The following is a 15,969-nucleotide window of genomic DNA, read 5'->3' on the forward strand; positions in this document are numbered from 1 at the left end:
CAGAACTGATAAAGAATTTGCCTACAATGCAGGAGACCCCGGTTCCATTCCTGGGTGAGGAAGATCCCCTGGAGAAGGGATAGGCTACCCACTCCAGTGTTCTTGAACTTCTCTGATGGCTCAGATGGTAAAGAATCCGCCTACAATGTGGGAGACCTGGGTTCAATCCCTGCGTTGGGAAGATCCCCTGGAGAAGGTCATGGAACCCACTCCTGTATTCTTGCCTGGAGAATCCCCATGAACAGAGGAGCCTGGAGGGCTACAGTCCATGGGGTCGCAAAGAGTTGGACACAACTGAGCGACTAAGCACAGCACAGCATACTGGATAAAGGGAAGCAGTGGAAAGCATCCTGCCTCTCTAACTCCACCATGATACAAAGAGAGCCAATTTAGAGATGAATGAGGACAGAAAGAAATTCTCCTTACTAACCTGTCCTTTGAGGCTATATCTAGATACACATGTTAATATGCATTACCAAAACAATAACAGCTGGCAGAGGAGTGTGCTTCCGGATGTGAATCATGGAGAGGATTTCTGGAAGGTGACCCTCCCGGGATGCAACATAGAATAACCTGATGGGAGAAAAATGTATAATTGATCATTTCCAAGGGGGAAAATCCAGAAAGCTAAGAGAAAACTTGCACCTTCTTTGCACCAAATGGTGATTACTTAGGTTTTGCTTTTTAAAGTAGAGTACATTATGAGAAATCAAATTTTGAATTTTATAAATATCTGCCAAAATATGATTCCTTGAGGAGAAACAATAGCAACATCCGATTTAGTACAGCTCTGCCCCCATATACATAAGCTGGTGGGGATTTAGTTCTAGATTCCTATTATTACCTGTGTGCTGTCAATCCAACACAACATACACACATACACCAAACATTCATATTTATCTGACTGGGTTTTCATATTAAATCAAAAAGGATTTCTAGATGAAACAGAACAAAAGGGATTGCAGATGGTGGGATGATGATTTCTTGTGTCTATGACTTTACTTTTTTTTCTTGTCACCTTTTCTTTAGAGAAACCAAAGATTTTATTACTAGAAATAAAAAGCTGTTGTTATAGACATACATCCAAAAAAAAAAAAAAAAAAACCCTTGATGCCTGGCTTCAGAGTAGGCTATGAGCAGACAAGCAGTGCCCTCTAATGGACAGAGAAGGACGTGCTGAGGAAGATTTCAATCTCGCGTGTCCCTTTAAAAGCAACAAGTCTGGAGGCGCTATTTCTTTTCTTCTTAAACTTATCCTTATCACATCCCATCTCAAAAACAGAAATGCTTTTCTAGAAATGCTTGAACTACTCACCTGGAGACAGCAAACACACCACCATTCATGGAACCAAAGCAGGAGAGGGCAACAAAGATCGGAACTGCTAATGAGAAATTTCCCAGGAGCCGCTCAGAAAAGGTCTAGTGAACGGCAGAAGGGAGCAAATTAATGCTTTGCCAGAAAGTAGAATAAAATGAAACAGTTTAGGCCAAACTCGCTCCATGACTCTCTGTTCACCTGGTGACACGTGTGTGTTTTACAATCCTTCTTTTGGGTTAGGGTCAGACTAACCTCTTAGGATAATAATCAAAGGCAGGTAGCCTTGCTTGCTACAAAACTGTGGACAACGGTCTAAACAAGCATCTTTCCTCTACCTTCAAAAAGCAGTGATCCATTTATCAAATCTATCAACTATGATATCTATTGTCTCTGACTCTGGGAAGTAAAAAAAAAAAAAGCTCAATTTAGAATTTCTCCTTTTGGAGACAGAAATCCTTCTGTATGATACCTTCTCTTTAGTCTGGAAAGCCACATGTTTATAGTGAAGTACAAAGGAAGACTGAGAAGTGCTGCAGATACTTATTTCATATACCAATCCTAGAGTTATGACTTAGAAGTGTGATGAAAAATAAGTGATGACTTAATATGTGTATCATGGATAAGAACAGTTCTGAAAATCTTCTGCCCCGGAAAAATCACATCAGCTGCATCTCTGTTTATCAAGTCAATCCCACTCTCTCAGGTATCTGCCAATTCCTTCTGTAGTTTCTTATTAAAAGCTTAGAATACCAATACAAGTCTGAGGGAATCAAGTCACAGAAAATATAAAAGAGAAGCGAAGTTTATGACATTTCCTTTTATTCTATGGCATGTGCAAGACTGCAGATTTTCATGAAGGATATATTTTAAAAAAAGAAAAAGATGTGGGATTCTTTACTTGTCCTTGAGCAGCTGGCGCTATGTAATTAATGGACCACATTACGCTCGGAGACTAAGTGCTGCCCTTTGTCTAGTAAGACGAGATGACGACCTGACATCAGAAAGCTCTGTGCATTTGGTTGTCTGGTAGAAGTTACAGCAGTGGGCAAAGTCTTCTTTAATACAGTGAACTCGTACATAGGTTCACGAAATGGGATAATTTGTTCCCTGTGGATGTTCCCTGCGGATGATTATTATGAGGTAATAGTGACTATTTTAAAAGGAACCGACATCTAGTGGTGGAAAGTTCTTTTTTTCCACCCTTCATTGTTACAAGGTCATGAATGAGCGCTCTCTTACTAGCTAAGTTTTTATACCAAAAAGTCTGTGCCACAGAAGAACAGTCCCCTAACATGACCTCTGGAAGCAAAAGATGGTCTTGAAGTCAAATAAATTTTGGAAAATGCTGTGAAATTATAAGTATCCACTTCTTTAGGAGTTAAAATACACATTAGCTTCTGTGATATTCTGAGAAGTACAATAAAAATGACATCTGTTTAACTTTGAATAACTCTATTTCCCCAAATTAATAATATCCTAGGAGCTAGTATTCAAAAGGATGTATATACTAGGAAAAAAAAACAAATGCATATGGTCTATTTGGAAATTCTAAAGTGACACTTTGGGGAAAAGATTTTAAGTTAGCATTTAAAAACTGTCTAAACAGGAAAGAGTACAGAATAAATTGCAATTTGCATATCCCCAAAATGAATTCATTTAAATTCAGTAACTGCCCACCTGTACTTAAAGACACATTGGAAGAATAATGCCTTCTATTCAATGTGTATGTGGAAATGTGTTTTCAAGCCGGTATATGTGGACATATTTTACATGAAATTAATAATACAGAAATTGTATAGGATTGTAGTTGTATCAATGGCTACGGCTGTAGCTATAGCTTTAATTTAGTTAAATGGAATACGCTAAGGTATGTCCTAAATTTTTAAAATATTCATTATCATTCAGTTCAAAAAAATTACTAAATTACCAAAACACTTTCCACTGGAGGGAACTACTCTAAAACTGCATCAATTCATTAGCCTAAATTCAAACCGGCATTAGCCCCACTTAGACTTACCACCGCCACTGCATTTGAAAGCATCAGTTCCTCGGCACTAATGGTTGTGAAGTAGGCCACGTTTGTTAGCACGTAGCCAACAGTGACAATGGCCATGGATATACATATCGCAAGGGGGATGGTTCTGAAATGCACAAAGGAATTGCTTATTAGTCATCTTTTGTTAGTCATTTCTCTGAGACCAAAGAAAATAACAGGCTCGTTCAAAGCAAAAAATAAAACAGTATGGATAATTACAGGCTCTGTTGGGTATGTATAAACACTTCATCTGGGTGAAGTACCACATAGTCCTTTGTAATTTAATAAGGGCCACGAGGGGAGATACTACATTTGTCTTGCCTACAGCTCTGCCCCAGAACATATGGGTCTGTCCCATTCTTTTACTCCATAGATCTTAGAGCAGTGTTTCCCACACTTGAGCGTGCATCACCTGGACCGTCTGTTGGAACACAGATTGCTGAGCCCACCTCAAGAAGTTCTGATTCAGGAGGATTTGCATCTGTAACACCTCCCTGGGTGATTCTGATGCTGCTGGCCAGGGTACCACACTTTGAGATCCACTGGCCTTTCAAATGCCTTTCAAATACTAATTCACTTGGCTTGACAACCTTTCTAAAACTAGTTTCCAAAAAGGTATTTTGCATTCAGTGTTTTCCCCTTCAGTAATTCTCCTTGCCATCAAATAAGTGTACAGTATTGGAAGCACGGGAACAGGAGGTATCTACCTTTCTAAATGATGGCAATAATAATTTTGTACATAACACAAAAAGCCTAAAAGTGCTTCCAATAATGGCTTTGCACTGCCCTGCTGTGAGTTCAAAGGAAGCTCAAGATCATGAGTATCTATTAAAGCCATAGCACAGATAATCCCATGAAATTAGAGGTGACATGCTGTGAAGTACATATGACCGGACAGCACTGACACCACGCAGCATCATGAAGTATCCGGCACAAATGCAATGTTATGTCTTCATTTAATGCACTTGGAAAGTCAGGAAGTTACTGACCCTAATAATTTGATTCCATGTTACCGATACACATTACTTGCTTAACATAATCACCTCTTCAGACTCTTTCCGGTTCAAGCAACTTAAACCTTCAGCTCCCTGCACAAAGGCTGATGGGGTTTTTTTTAGCCATAGAACTTATCAGCCCTCATGGAGCCTTAACCCTGCTGGATGCCACTAATGAAGACCTCCATATAATTTCTTCCAAGATGAAAATACAGTTCTGAAAACAGGAAGGAAAAAAGGCACAGCCTGCCTCACTCCCCAAGCTGGGTGTGTTGAGCACACGAAGTCCCAGCTCATTACACTGAATTCTCTATCCCCTGTTGAGAACAGGCAAACCCAGCCAGTCAGCAACTGCCATTCATTACGGCGCTTGGAGCCTGACACTTCCACTGATCCCCAAAGCCTTAAGCCTCAATGGGGAAACACACTGACCTCTAAAATCCTGGCATCCTAACAGGAAAGGAGCAGATATTCCACTTCCCCAGCGTGAAGAGGGTCCTATGGAATTTGCTGTTCACACCATAACACTCATTGCTCGTTGTGATTGATAAATGCTAAGTGTAAGCAAAGGAAATCACTGGGCCAATACAAAACAGAGGGGTAAATGGCACAGGGCAAATTAAAGATGAATCCTGTTTCTTTGGGTACTTCCCTGGCGGCACTAGTGGTAAAGAACCTGCCTTCCAATACAGGAGATATAAGAGGTATGGGTTTGATCCTAGGGTGGGGAAGATCCCCTGGAGGAGGGCACTCCAGTAATCTTGCCTGGAGAATCCCATGTAAGAGGATCCTGGCAGGCTACAGTCCATGGGGTCGCCAAGAGTTGGACACAACTGAAGTGACTTAGCACACAAGGATGCCTGTTTCTTTGAAAGACAGGTGGCAGATCAACGCAAAGGCGGAAGCAGCTGAGCAAGAAGGTGAACAGGCAGCTTTTCAATCACTCACTGTATTTCTTTAAATTTGAATCCCTAAGCTTCTATAACATCCCAAATAGGGTTCTGAGTTCTTTCTGTGGAGGAGGGAAGCAGAGAGGGAGAGACTTTCTAGAGATTCCTCGCAAGAGGATTAAGAAATGCGAAGGCTCTACTAATTAAAAGTGAAGTGATTTATTGTTCAGTGCAGTGAAGTCACCTAACCCGTCCAGGACAGGTAGTACTGTCAATCACGTGATGCTGCCACAGAGCAGAGAGGAGTGAGTCTGAAATTTGATGGTGGCTCTCCCAGCAGAGAACCTAGCCTCCCAAGGCAACCTCCCTGTTTCCTGCCCAGAGATTATGGTCTTTCTGAGGGGGGATTTCTAAACTGACTCCAGCAGAAGGGATCTTAAAAAAAATTGAAGTTTCCAGGTTAGTTTCCCTTTCTTTTTTTCCTTCCTCAACTTGTCAATAACAAAAACAACAGCAGCAACTCTGCTATGTACCCTCTACTTTACATATTTGTCTCATTTTATCCTTGGAAAATTCTGTTATTTAGGAGCATCATCACCATTTTATATATGAGTAAATGAAGTCTTAGTTTAAAGAACTGTTCAGGATACACAGCTGATAAGTAGAACCTCAGAATTCAGCCACAGATCTAGCCTATCTTGAAGTCAAAGCACTTAAAACCACTAAAGAAAACTCTCTCTCATGGATGTGGGTCTTCAAACTCAATTTTCAGAGAAATCATAACTATTGAATATGTATAATGTTCATTGGAAAGCTCTTATCATGGCTGTATTCTTCATGTATTCACTGAAAATGCAGTTTCATGTAGTATGAAGGAAAGGAAAAGACTTATTCCAGGATTTTTGTAAATTATGAAACATTATAGTTCTTAAGAGCTATACTTCAGTGTTTCTGTCTTATGTGAACTATAATGTCAAGGAAATGTTTTCAAAAATCTCAATATTTAGGAAATACTGGTTCCTCCTTAATTTAAAAACAACAAAAGCTCACTCAATAAACTTCCCTAGACAACTCTTACAGAAAAGGAGGAAAAGTAAGCATACACATCAGATAATTTTAAATAGATTATTAACAGTTTTACTATCAGCCAAAAACACTGTATAGATACCAGAGTGGGGGAAAAAAATCAAAGGAGTTTAAACTATAGGATAAAAGAGGAAAAGGGTCTAAACTTGCAGCAATTCACAATAAGCCCAGTAATTCCTCTTGAGGTAAAATTAAGCCATGGGAATTGGAGAGGATGAGGCCAGATAGCCACTAGCTTCTGTCCTTAAGGTTCCATTTCACTTTCACAAAGGGAAGGAGAGGAGGTTGTGGCTGCCTTGGCATAAACAGCGATCATTTACCAAGAACAGTTCATTTGTTCAGAAGGGCTTGGCACCATGTGCGTAACTCCTGGATTTCAAGCAGCAAAGCCTAAGAGCCACTGGGTGAGCTGATAAAAGCTCTTAGGCCATGCAGAAGCAATCTTTCTGGAGGCTTTAGATGCAGAGGGCAGATAAGCACAGTTAGTACCCAAGATTAAGGCAAATGGCATATGATAACAAAAGGAATCAAGGGAACTGGTAGGCCACTGATATTTCAAAGCCCCTGTGTTACTGTGGGCTATGCATCAATTGTAAATGCAACAAAAGCATTGTCTTTAAGCTGAATAAAAATGATTTGCACCTATGACTTATACTCTCTCAAATGTTTGTGCATTTTTTTAATGATTAACAATATACTAATTATTAGAAAGATAGTATTGGGAAAAGAGACTTAATCCTTAAGAGCTTTTTTGTCATATCTATCTATATACCTGGCTTCCCAGGTATGGCAGTGATAAAGAATCTGCCTGCCAATGCAGGAGACAGGGGTTTGATCCCTGGATCAGGAAGATCCCCTGAGGAGGATATGGCAACCCACTCCAGTATTCTTGCCTGGAGATTCCTATGGACTAGGAGCCTGGTGGGCTGCAGTCCAAGGGGTTGCAAAGAGTCAGACAAGACTTAGAAACTAAATAACAACAATAAACAACAAACTATATACACAGGTCGACAGACAGATGGATATAGTCTTTTCAATTATGTATTAATGGGAAGAATTAAGTGAGAATCTGATATTTTTATTAATTGAAAATAGTCTCCAATTAAAAGGTCTTGGATAGTCTTTTGTTGTAGGCTTATTTTAAATTGGCATCTGTAACTGGTCTATGTAACACATGGATAAATGTTTATTTTATCAGAAATTATTAAATGGAGGTCTCTGGAACATCTGCTTAGAAGCACTCTCATTCTAGGGGTAGGCTTCCTCAGAAATTTAAATAATCCCAATAGGAATGGCAGGTAGATTATATTTGCATAATCTACAAAGTGCTGGCAAATACATTTTATCTCCAAATACACACATGGCATATCATATCCTTTGTGAAATAAAATAGAATATGAACAAATGACAAAATCCAAAACTCACTGAAACAGGAGGCAATTTTCAAACAATTTTCCCTTGTTTGTATTTTCAAACAAGGGAATCAAGGCTCAGAGAGGTTACACGACTTGACAGGCCAAGGTCACAAAAGTAGTAAGCGTGAGAGCTGGATCTGAACCTAGATCTTCCAATGCTAAGTTCCACATTCATGGAGTTTATCTCATCCAGGATAACATGTCTGCTTTGTGCTTACCTGAACTCTAGGTACAAAGTTCCTAGGATTTTTACATGCTGACAAACACATACTCTATTTATAATACAAAGATCAGAAGGCTGATATCTTCTAATGTTACCATGTGACACATTTTAAGCCAAGTATATTTTACTATGCATTTAATCATCACAAATGATGCAGCATGGGATGCATTTTTAATACACTTTGCATCTATATGATTGAGCATCAAAAATGATCATTGTTTCCAGCTTCATATTGGCTAAAAAGACTCCTGCCACAAAAACAGAATTAACAAACCTAGCTTGATTCTTCAGAGCTGAGGAACCTGAAGGTCACAAAGATTTCTGATATTCAGACATCTGAGTAATTCTGTAATCACTTGAATTTCTGGATATTTCTAAAGCTGTTTTATAAATGGCATAAAATCTTCTGAGATTTCTGTGAATGAAAGTAAGTTTCATACGTTCCTCTGTGGATATACCCACTAGGGACCACAAAACTCCTTGGTCCCCAGGCATCTAAAATTGTCTTTGAGCCATGAACTGGGCATGATGACAGTTCTGCTAAAACCTACTCTTGTGTATACTGGAAACTTCTAAGAGAAGTGCTTGATTCTTCACATTTTTTTAATTTAAAAATCATTAATATTTTAATGCAAGTATTTGGCATTCAGGAGGAAGCAGGGAGGGGAAAAAAGAGAAATTAAGAAGGGCAAGAACATTAGCATAAGCAAAATAGATAACTAGTGGGAAGCTGGGGCTCCCCCAATGGCTTGGTGGGTAAAGAATCAGTCTGCAATGCAGGCAACACAGGAGACACAGATTCTATCCCTGGGTGGAGAAGATCCTCTAGAGAAGGAAATGGCAACCCACTTCAGTATTCATGTCTGGAAAACCCCATGGAGAGAGGAGCCTGGCTACAGTCCATGGAGTTACAGAGTCGGACAGGACTGAGCAGCTAAGTACTTTCCACTTAGTGGGAAGCTAAGTGTTGCTACATAACACAGGGAGCTCAACCTGGTGCTGATGCTCTGTAACAGCCTAGAGGGTGGGGTGGGGTTGGGGGATGGAAGGGAAATTCAAGAGGGAAGGGACATATGCATGCTTAGAGCTGATTCACGTTGTTGTATGGCAGACACCAACACAGCATTGTAAACCAATTATCCTCCAATTAAAAATTTTAAAAATAAAAATTAAAGAAAAGGGCATGAAAACAGCAAACTTCTTAATATGAGATACAAATAAAAAGGAAAATGGGATTTTTCACAGAATTTTAAAATTTTTAGTAAACTGTTTCTATATAACTGAAAAAAAGCCATGACTGATGTCAACACAAAATATTTAATATTATAAATACTTTTTTGCTTCTGAGTACTTATTTTAGAATCATACATATTTCCCATTTTCTTTATAAGGACCCTGAGGAAACCTTGAAAACCTTTCTCTAGATCTGACCCAGAAGTGACTCAAGCATGTCTTACTAATCCCTTTTTGATCCACCAATTTAATTTTGAAGAATTATTCAGTTTATTTTATTACCACTACTGTTAATTTTATCTCACTCCAAATATGTTACAAACCAAAAGATAAATAATAGTATATATCAAAGGAAATCTATATTTTTTCATTCATGTGATTCTTCTTTCATACATTTTTACATAATTTCCCTGTTTCTTGCTCATCTCAAACTCTCCAGAGATGCCCTCTAGAATGGAAATGTAATATCTGGCTAGGTGATTTCTGATGTTTCCAGCAGGGACTGTATTACAAAGAAGAGTTCTTGGATTGTTTTCCAGACTTGAAACAGTTAGATTACAGATGACTGGACTCTGATGAATTGCTTTATATGTTTTCAGTGATTTTGTCTCATTGTTATTTAGTGCTATCATATCTCTAGTTATACACCGCGAGTGGGAACTGGACTGTTAATAACACTACAAGAGAACTGCACTTGAGGAGACAGTTGGGAAGAAGGTGAGGGTTGTCACTGAAAGGAGAAAATGGAGCAAGAGGAAGAATACATTCAATAAAGCTATTTAGAAACATTCTTAGAGGTCCACGGTTCACATTCTAACTTAATGACAATTTCTGGGCCAAGGCTGAACACAGTGATGTGACAAGCAGATTGTCACATTAAGGTACACAGTGATCCCACTGACTTCAAGCATTAAACACCTGCCCTCTGCTTCTTAACTGCACTCTGGCAAAGTTACGGGTATTTTCACTGAGACGCTGTAAATTTCATTACCACTAATGTCTAATCTAAATCTCACCATTTTCCATTGTCCACAGATGAAGAACTCCATAAACAAAAAGAAGATAGAGAAACCTGTAGGGAGATGTAAGAAATGAACAGAAACAGATTAAAAGACTGCAGGCTCAAGGAGGCTCAAGGAACAATGTACACAGATACATGAGAGAGAGAAAAGTGCAGCAAAACCGCTCAGAAAAATGAACTAAAGTAGAAACTTATAATTCAGAAACAGGGTAATAAGCAATCAGAAGCATTAGTATAAGCATTTTCAGCCCTAACAACACTTGATTTTTTATCCCACTATTAGAATAAATTCATGCCTAAATAAAATTATTCAGCAAAATGTAAATAGCTTGAGAGTAAATTTTCATTTGCTTGAATTTCATATGCACAAAAAATTTGCATTGTCTGCATCTCATTTTTTCTTATTTTCTCAAGATTTAGAGTGTGTCTTCCAGATGTATTACAGTTATCCATATTTATCATGGATGAATGTAGAGATATTAGTAGGAAAGTTTGAGTGCACAAAAATAGAAACAAAATTGGTTTTTGATAAAATGTTAGCAAGTAAATAAATCAGAAGATAAAATATTTTAATAACAATAAATTATATTTCACACTAATGTTCAATCCTTATTTTTGTTATATTGTTTTTACACTATACTTTTTAAAATGTTATATTTTCCTTGGGATTTTGTGTAAAGTACTCTAAGGTGATACAAACCATTTTTTCAAAATAAGCAAGTTCCTGAGATTCAGATGCATAAAGTGAAAGTGAGAATTGTTTGGTCGTGTCCAACTCCAGGCCAGAATACTGGAGTGGGTGGCCTTTCCCTTCTCCAGGGGATCTTCCCAACCCAGGGATCAAACCCATGTCTCCTGCATTGCAGGCAGATTCTTTATCAGCTGAGCAACAAGGGAAGCCCAAGAATACTGGAGTGCATAGCTATCCCCTCTCCTGTGGATCTTCCCAACCCAGCAATCGAACTAGGATCTCCTGCAATGTGGGCGGATTTTTTACGAACTGAGCTATCAGGGAAGGCCTCAGATACATATGGCTGAGTAAATGAACTACTCTTCACAATTCTGTGTTCTTCTTTCCAAAGTATTCCTGCGAAGCAGCTATCTAGATGGACATTTCCCAGACTCTCCAGTATCTAGGTGGGAGTGTGGCTCATTCATCCATGTCGACTGATGTGGCAATTGCAGACAAGGTGGTTAAGAGTGGGTTGCCTTGTTCACCCCTGCACTCCACCCCTACTTCCCTAGTTGCAGAGGATCTACACAGAGGCAAAACCACAATGCGGAAGAAGGAATCTGGGCCACAGAACCAATACGTGGAATAAAATCCACCCGCAGCCAGGGACACCAACGGTGAACTGTTACATGATTTAAAAATTAAATGACGTGTATACCTGTGGCGGATTCATGTTGATATATGGCAAAACCAATACAATATTGTAAAGTTAAAAAATAAAATTAAAAAAAAATTTGAACTTTCGATTGTTAAGAGCCACTGAAAATCTGTGGCTCATTTGTTAAAGCAGCTAGCATTACCGTAACTAATAAGAGAATGAAGGACTTCATTTTATCAAGACTTTTTGTCGATCTCAGTGAATTAATTTATATGAGACAAAATGGGTCCTCATTAATTTTTATCTTATGTCTTTTGTTTTGTAAGAGACTAGTATATGACATAAAGTCTTTAAAATGATGTCCCACATGAGAATAAATTAAAACATTTGAAAAAGTTAGAATAGTGAAAATTCTATTATTCTTCCAACTTCCCAGAAACAGAGCAAACATAGACCCCATTATTCACTCTTTTGAAATATAATATCCCCTGCACTTCAATGTATAATTGAAATCAATCAGTATAATTGAGATCAATGTATAATTGCCTTTTTTTGACCAAGGACACATAATAAGATAATGCAATGTTTAATAAATATACTCTTAGGCTAAGAACAAGGTGATGTAAAATAAATATACCCACTTTGGCATAGTAAGTGGGAATTAAGAGTCAAAATTCCCTCAGGCCATTAACATGAGTCTCAGAAGGAACTGATAACACTTCTCCTACTATAAACCCATAAATCAAATCCAACAGAGGAGCCTGGAGGGCTACAGTTCATAGAATCTCATAGTGTCTGCTGCTGCTGCTGCTAAGTCGCATCAGTTGTGTCCGACTCTGTGCAACCCCATAGACAGCAGCCCACCAGGCTCCTCCGTTTCTGGGATTCTCCAGGCAAGAGCACTGGAGTGGGTTGCCATTTCCTTCCCCAAGGCATGAAAGTGAAAAGTGAAAGTGAAGTTGCTCAGTCCTGTCCGACTCTTTGAAACACCACTGACTGTAGCACACCAGGCTCCTCCGTCCATGGGATTCTCCAAGCAAGAGTACTGCAGTGGGGTGCCACTGCCTTCTCCCCACATAGTGTCGGGCACTACTAAAGCAACTTAACATACATATGTGCATAGATATAATAACTAATAGGTAAGTAGGTGAACCTATTCTCACTCACTTCAACCAGATCAGTCCTCTTTTACTTGTTTTATGTATTGATACACAACTGAAGTGATCCAGTGCTTTTGAATAGTTTTAACATCATTCCTCCAGATGCTACAAGTCAAATCATGTCTTTAGATAATTTTTGGACTCAATACTGGCTTCCTATTAAAGGTACATGAATTGGTTTCATAAATTGCCTATCTATGAATGATTGCATATATGGATATATTTGATCCTAAAAGTTAAAATAATTTTTCACCGCCACAAATCCTACATATAGGTAATTAAGGGAAAAATTCTTAGCAGGAAAGGTATAAAGTTGATAGGGGAGCTAATAGTTATGTCTTGACTTTAATCAAAATGGTAAATTCACAAGGCCAGGCTCCAGAGAACATGACACAGCAGCTTAATGGAGCTACAGAGAACGGCGAAGATGAGAAGAAAAAGAGCTGATAGGTTAAGCACCTTGCCAGTTAAGAGAGATAATATGTCATTATCAAGAAAGTGATGATGAAGACTCCTGTGTGGAACAGTTGACAGTTCCCTGCAAAGGTCACAAAGGCCCCCAGAATGGCAGAACTTCCTACAAGCTCCTCTCTGCTCTCCTTGGGCTTTCCCGTTACCAAGACTTGTATACCCAGTAGAAATGGATATCGTCATCTTTTATCTTTCAGCTCAAAAGTTAAACCTTTTGAAAAATAAGCTTTTGTGCTTTATCTTGTATTTGCTAATGCCTTTTCTTAGATTGCAAGGATTCACAGGCAAGCTCTCTCCTTAGGGATACACTGTATTACAAAGTCCAACACAACATGCAATGGTTGAGGGGCCACCTGCCTCAGAAAGAGAAGTGGTTCCCTCATTCACCCACCCTGTAATTCCCCTTCTCTTACATAGTCTCCCTTAGCCCCATCCTCAAATTCCTATAACCAAGAAGAGAAAAAAATGTACATACACCATCGCAAGTGTAAGCTTTCTTTATGCAAAACCTTTTCTCTGAAGTTTTGCCTTTGATGTTTGTTTTTAACTTGATTTCATAGAATTATGAAAAATTCTATGGACTCCAGTCTGAAGGCTGGTTCATGTTCCAATCATTCGCAGGGACCTAGAAGATCACTGGACCTCTTCAGGCTTAAACTTCCTCCTTAAAGAGGGTGCTGAATTAATGAAATGCAGTGTCCATTTCACTTGGAAGATCATCATTTGATCACTTTAGCAAATAAAGCTGATTTGTAAAGACTGTTTAATAGAATCCTTTGAATACTCAGCTAAGCCCTTGCTAATGTATCAGAGCATCCAAGGAAATGCCTGCTTTTGCCTTGTTCTGTCATCGCTCAGTCGTGTCCAACTCTTTGCGACCCCATGAATCGCAGCACGCCAGGCCTCCCTGTCCATCACCAACTCCCGGAGTTCACTCAGACGCACATCCATTGAGTCAGTGATGCCATCCAGCCATCTCATCCTGTCATCCCCTTCTCCTCCTGCCCCCAATCCCTCCCAGCATCAGAGTCTTTTCCAATGAGTCAACTCTTCGCATGAGATGGCCAAAGTACTGGAGTTTCAGCTTTAGCATCATTCCCTCCAAAGAAATCCCAGGGCTGATCTCCTTCAGAATGGACTGGTTGGATCTCCTTGCAGTCCAAGGGACTCTCAAGAGTCTTCTCCAACACCACAGTTCAAAAGCATCAATTCTTCGGCGTGACTTTCAAACTCTTCTTCTGGGTCTTGAGATTATGATTCTATCCTCAATCAGGAATACCAGCACATTACAACTACCTACATTGTATCAGCCTGGCTGACCATTACAGAAAAGCATTTAAAGGCTAAGTGGTCTGTCCCTTCTCCAAATTCTAAGACAGTGTTTATAGATCAGGTCAGACCTCTGGATGCCACATTAAATGGACAATATTATCAAAGACATTTATATTTCCTGCCTTTAGCTTTCATCAAAATGTTATTACAAATATATTTTTTTAAATTATATGAATTTTAGGACATTTGTAATAACATTATTAAGGATATTGTCATTTGATCAGAGTTGTTTATAAAAAAGTTCATTCACTTCACCACTGTTTGTCAAATATCTTATTTATGCTAGACATTGTTATAAGTAAAGTGATAAAGATATAAACTACAATAAAAAATTCATTCTCTTATGGAATCCAAAATTTGAACAGGATAAGACATGGAGCTCCACATCTCCCATTCTTCACATGATGCCCCAGTCAGTCAGGCTTGGATTGAAATCTCCCCTTAGGGAAGCCTCCTCTCTATTTCAGAGTATGCTCCACAACCCCTGTACTCCTCATTCTCTACTATTTTCAATGTGAGGAAAACAAAACATTTTTAACTCCAAAAGTCTTTGCAAATATCCTTGTATTTTCACACTTAACCAGATTCAACAGAGAAATTAAGAACATTCAACTGAGCACATCAAGTGTCCTGCAAGCATTTGCTCTAAAACTCTAGTGCAAATATTTTCATGAGGAGCTGTCAGGACTCTGACACTCTCAAGGATAATTCTGCTTTTCACAAACATTGTAATCACATGTGGAGAGTTCCTGGACTATTTGGCCTCTATTATTCATTTATTTATTTGCTTTTTATCAACCTGTTATTTTTGGACATGTTCTAAAAGACATTAAAGCAAGAAGAGAAGATAACTACTTTGGATGTATAAAGGGATTAAAATACTTAGAAGTGTGTTTATAATTGTGATGGAAAAACTCAAAAAACTTAGCAAAGTTAAATTACTTCAAGCAAACTAAGCTATCGTTTTGACTCTTCCTTTTATATTATTTTCACAGCTATGAGATAAATCTGTACAAATCTCCCAAAAGAAGACTTTAAAAAAATAAATAAATGGAAGCAATGAAGAGGAAAAAGGAGGAAAATGTTAAGAGGCAGCTTTAACGAAAAAAAGGAATGTTTATTCCATCCAAACCTCACGTGAATTCTAAATTATTAAATCTCTGCAAACACCTGATTTATGAACAGGATAACACAGCCCCTAGCCAAAATCATTTTTAATAAAAAGCAGGAGGTTTCCTGAAGTTCATCTCAGATTTAATATCAAACACAGCAGCCACACATGAACGTTTCCCCATAAAACATGAACACAGCATGGCACCGGCAGCTGGCAACCATTGGCAGAGACATAGCAGTGCGAACAAACAGGGTGTCCACACCGTGAAAGGATCAGGGCTTGCAACCTAGAGGCGGCAGCCAGTGGAAAGGGATCACAGACTGAAAAGATACCACTGAGGAAGGG

The 15,969-nt window shown here is 38.8% G+C and overlaps 1 protein-coding gene across 1 annotated transcript in view; it reads right to left on the reverse strand.

Moving 5' to 3' along the window:
- Positions 1 to 15,969, reverse strand: part of SLC7A11 (solute carrier family 7 member 11) — an 86,956-nt gene that overhangs the window by 20,330 nt on the left and 50,657 nt on the right. The window contains exons 7-9 of the mRNA XM_027567367.1: positions 3,336 to 3,459; positions 1,316 to 1,419; positions 477 to 573 (exon numbers count right to left, since the gene is read on the reverse strand). Of these exons, the coding sequence (XP_027423168.1) occupies positions 477 to 573; positions 1,316 to 1,419; positions 3,336 to 3,459 (325 nt within the window). The remainder of the gene's footprint in view (positions 1 to 476; positions 574 to 1,315; positions 1,420 to 3,335; positions 3,460 to 15,969) is intronic.

The sequence above is a fragment of the Bos indicus x Bos taurus genome, chromosome 17 (genome assembly GCF_003369695.1).
Source record: "Bos indicus x Bos taurus breed Angus x Brahman F1 hybrid chromosome 17, Bos_hybrid_MaternalHap_v2.0, whole genome shotgun sequence".
Lineage (NCBI taxonomy): Eukaryota > Metazoa > Chordata > Mammalia > Artiodactyla > Bovidae > Bos > Bos indicus x Bos taurus.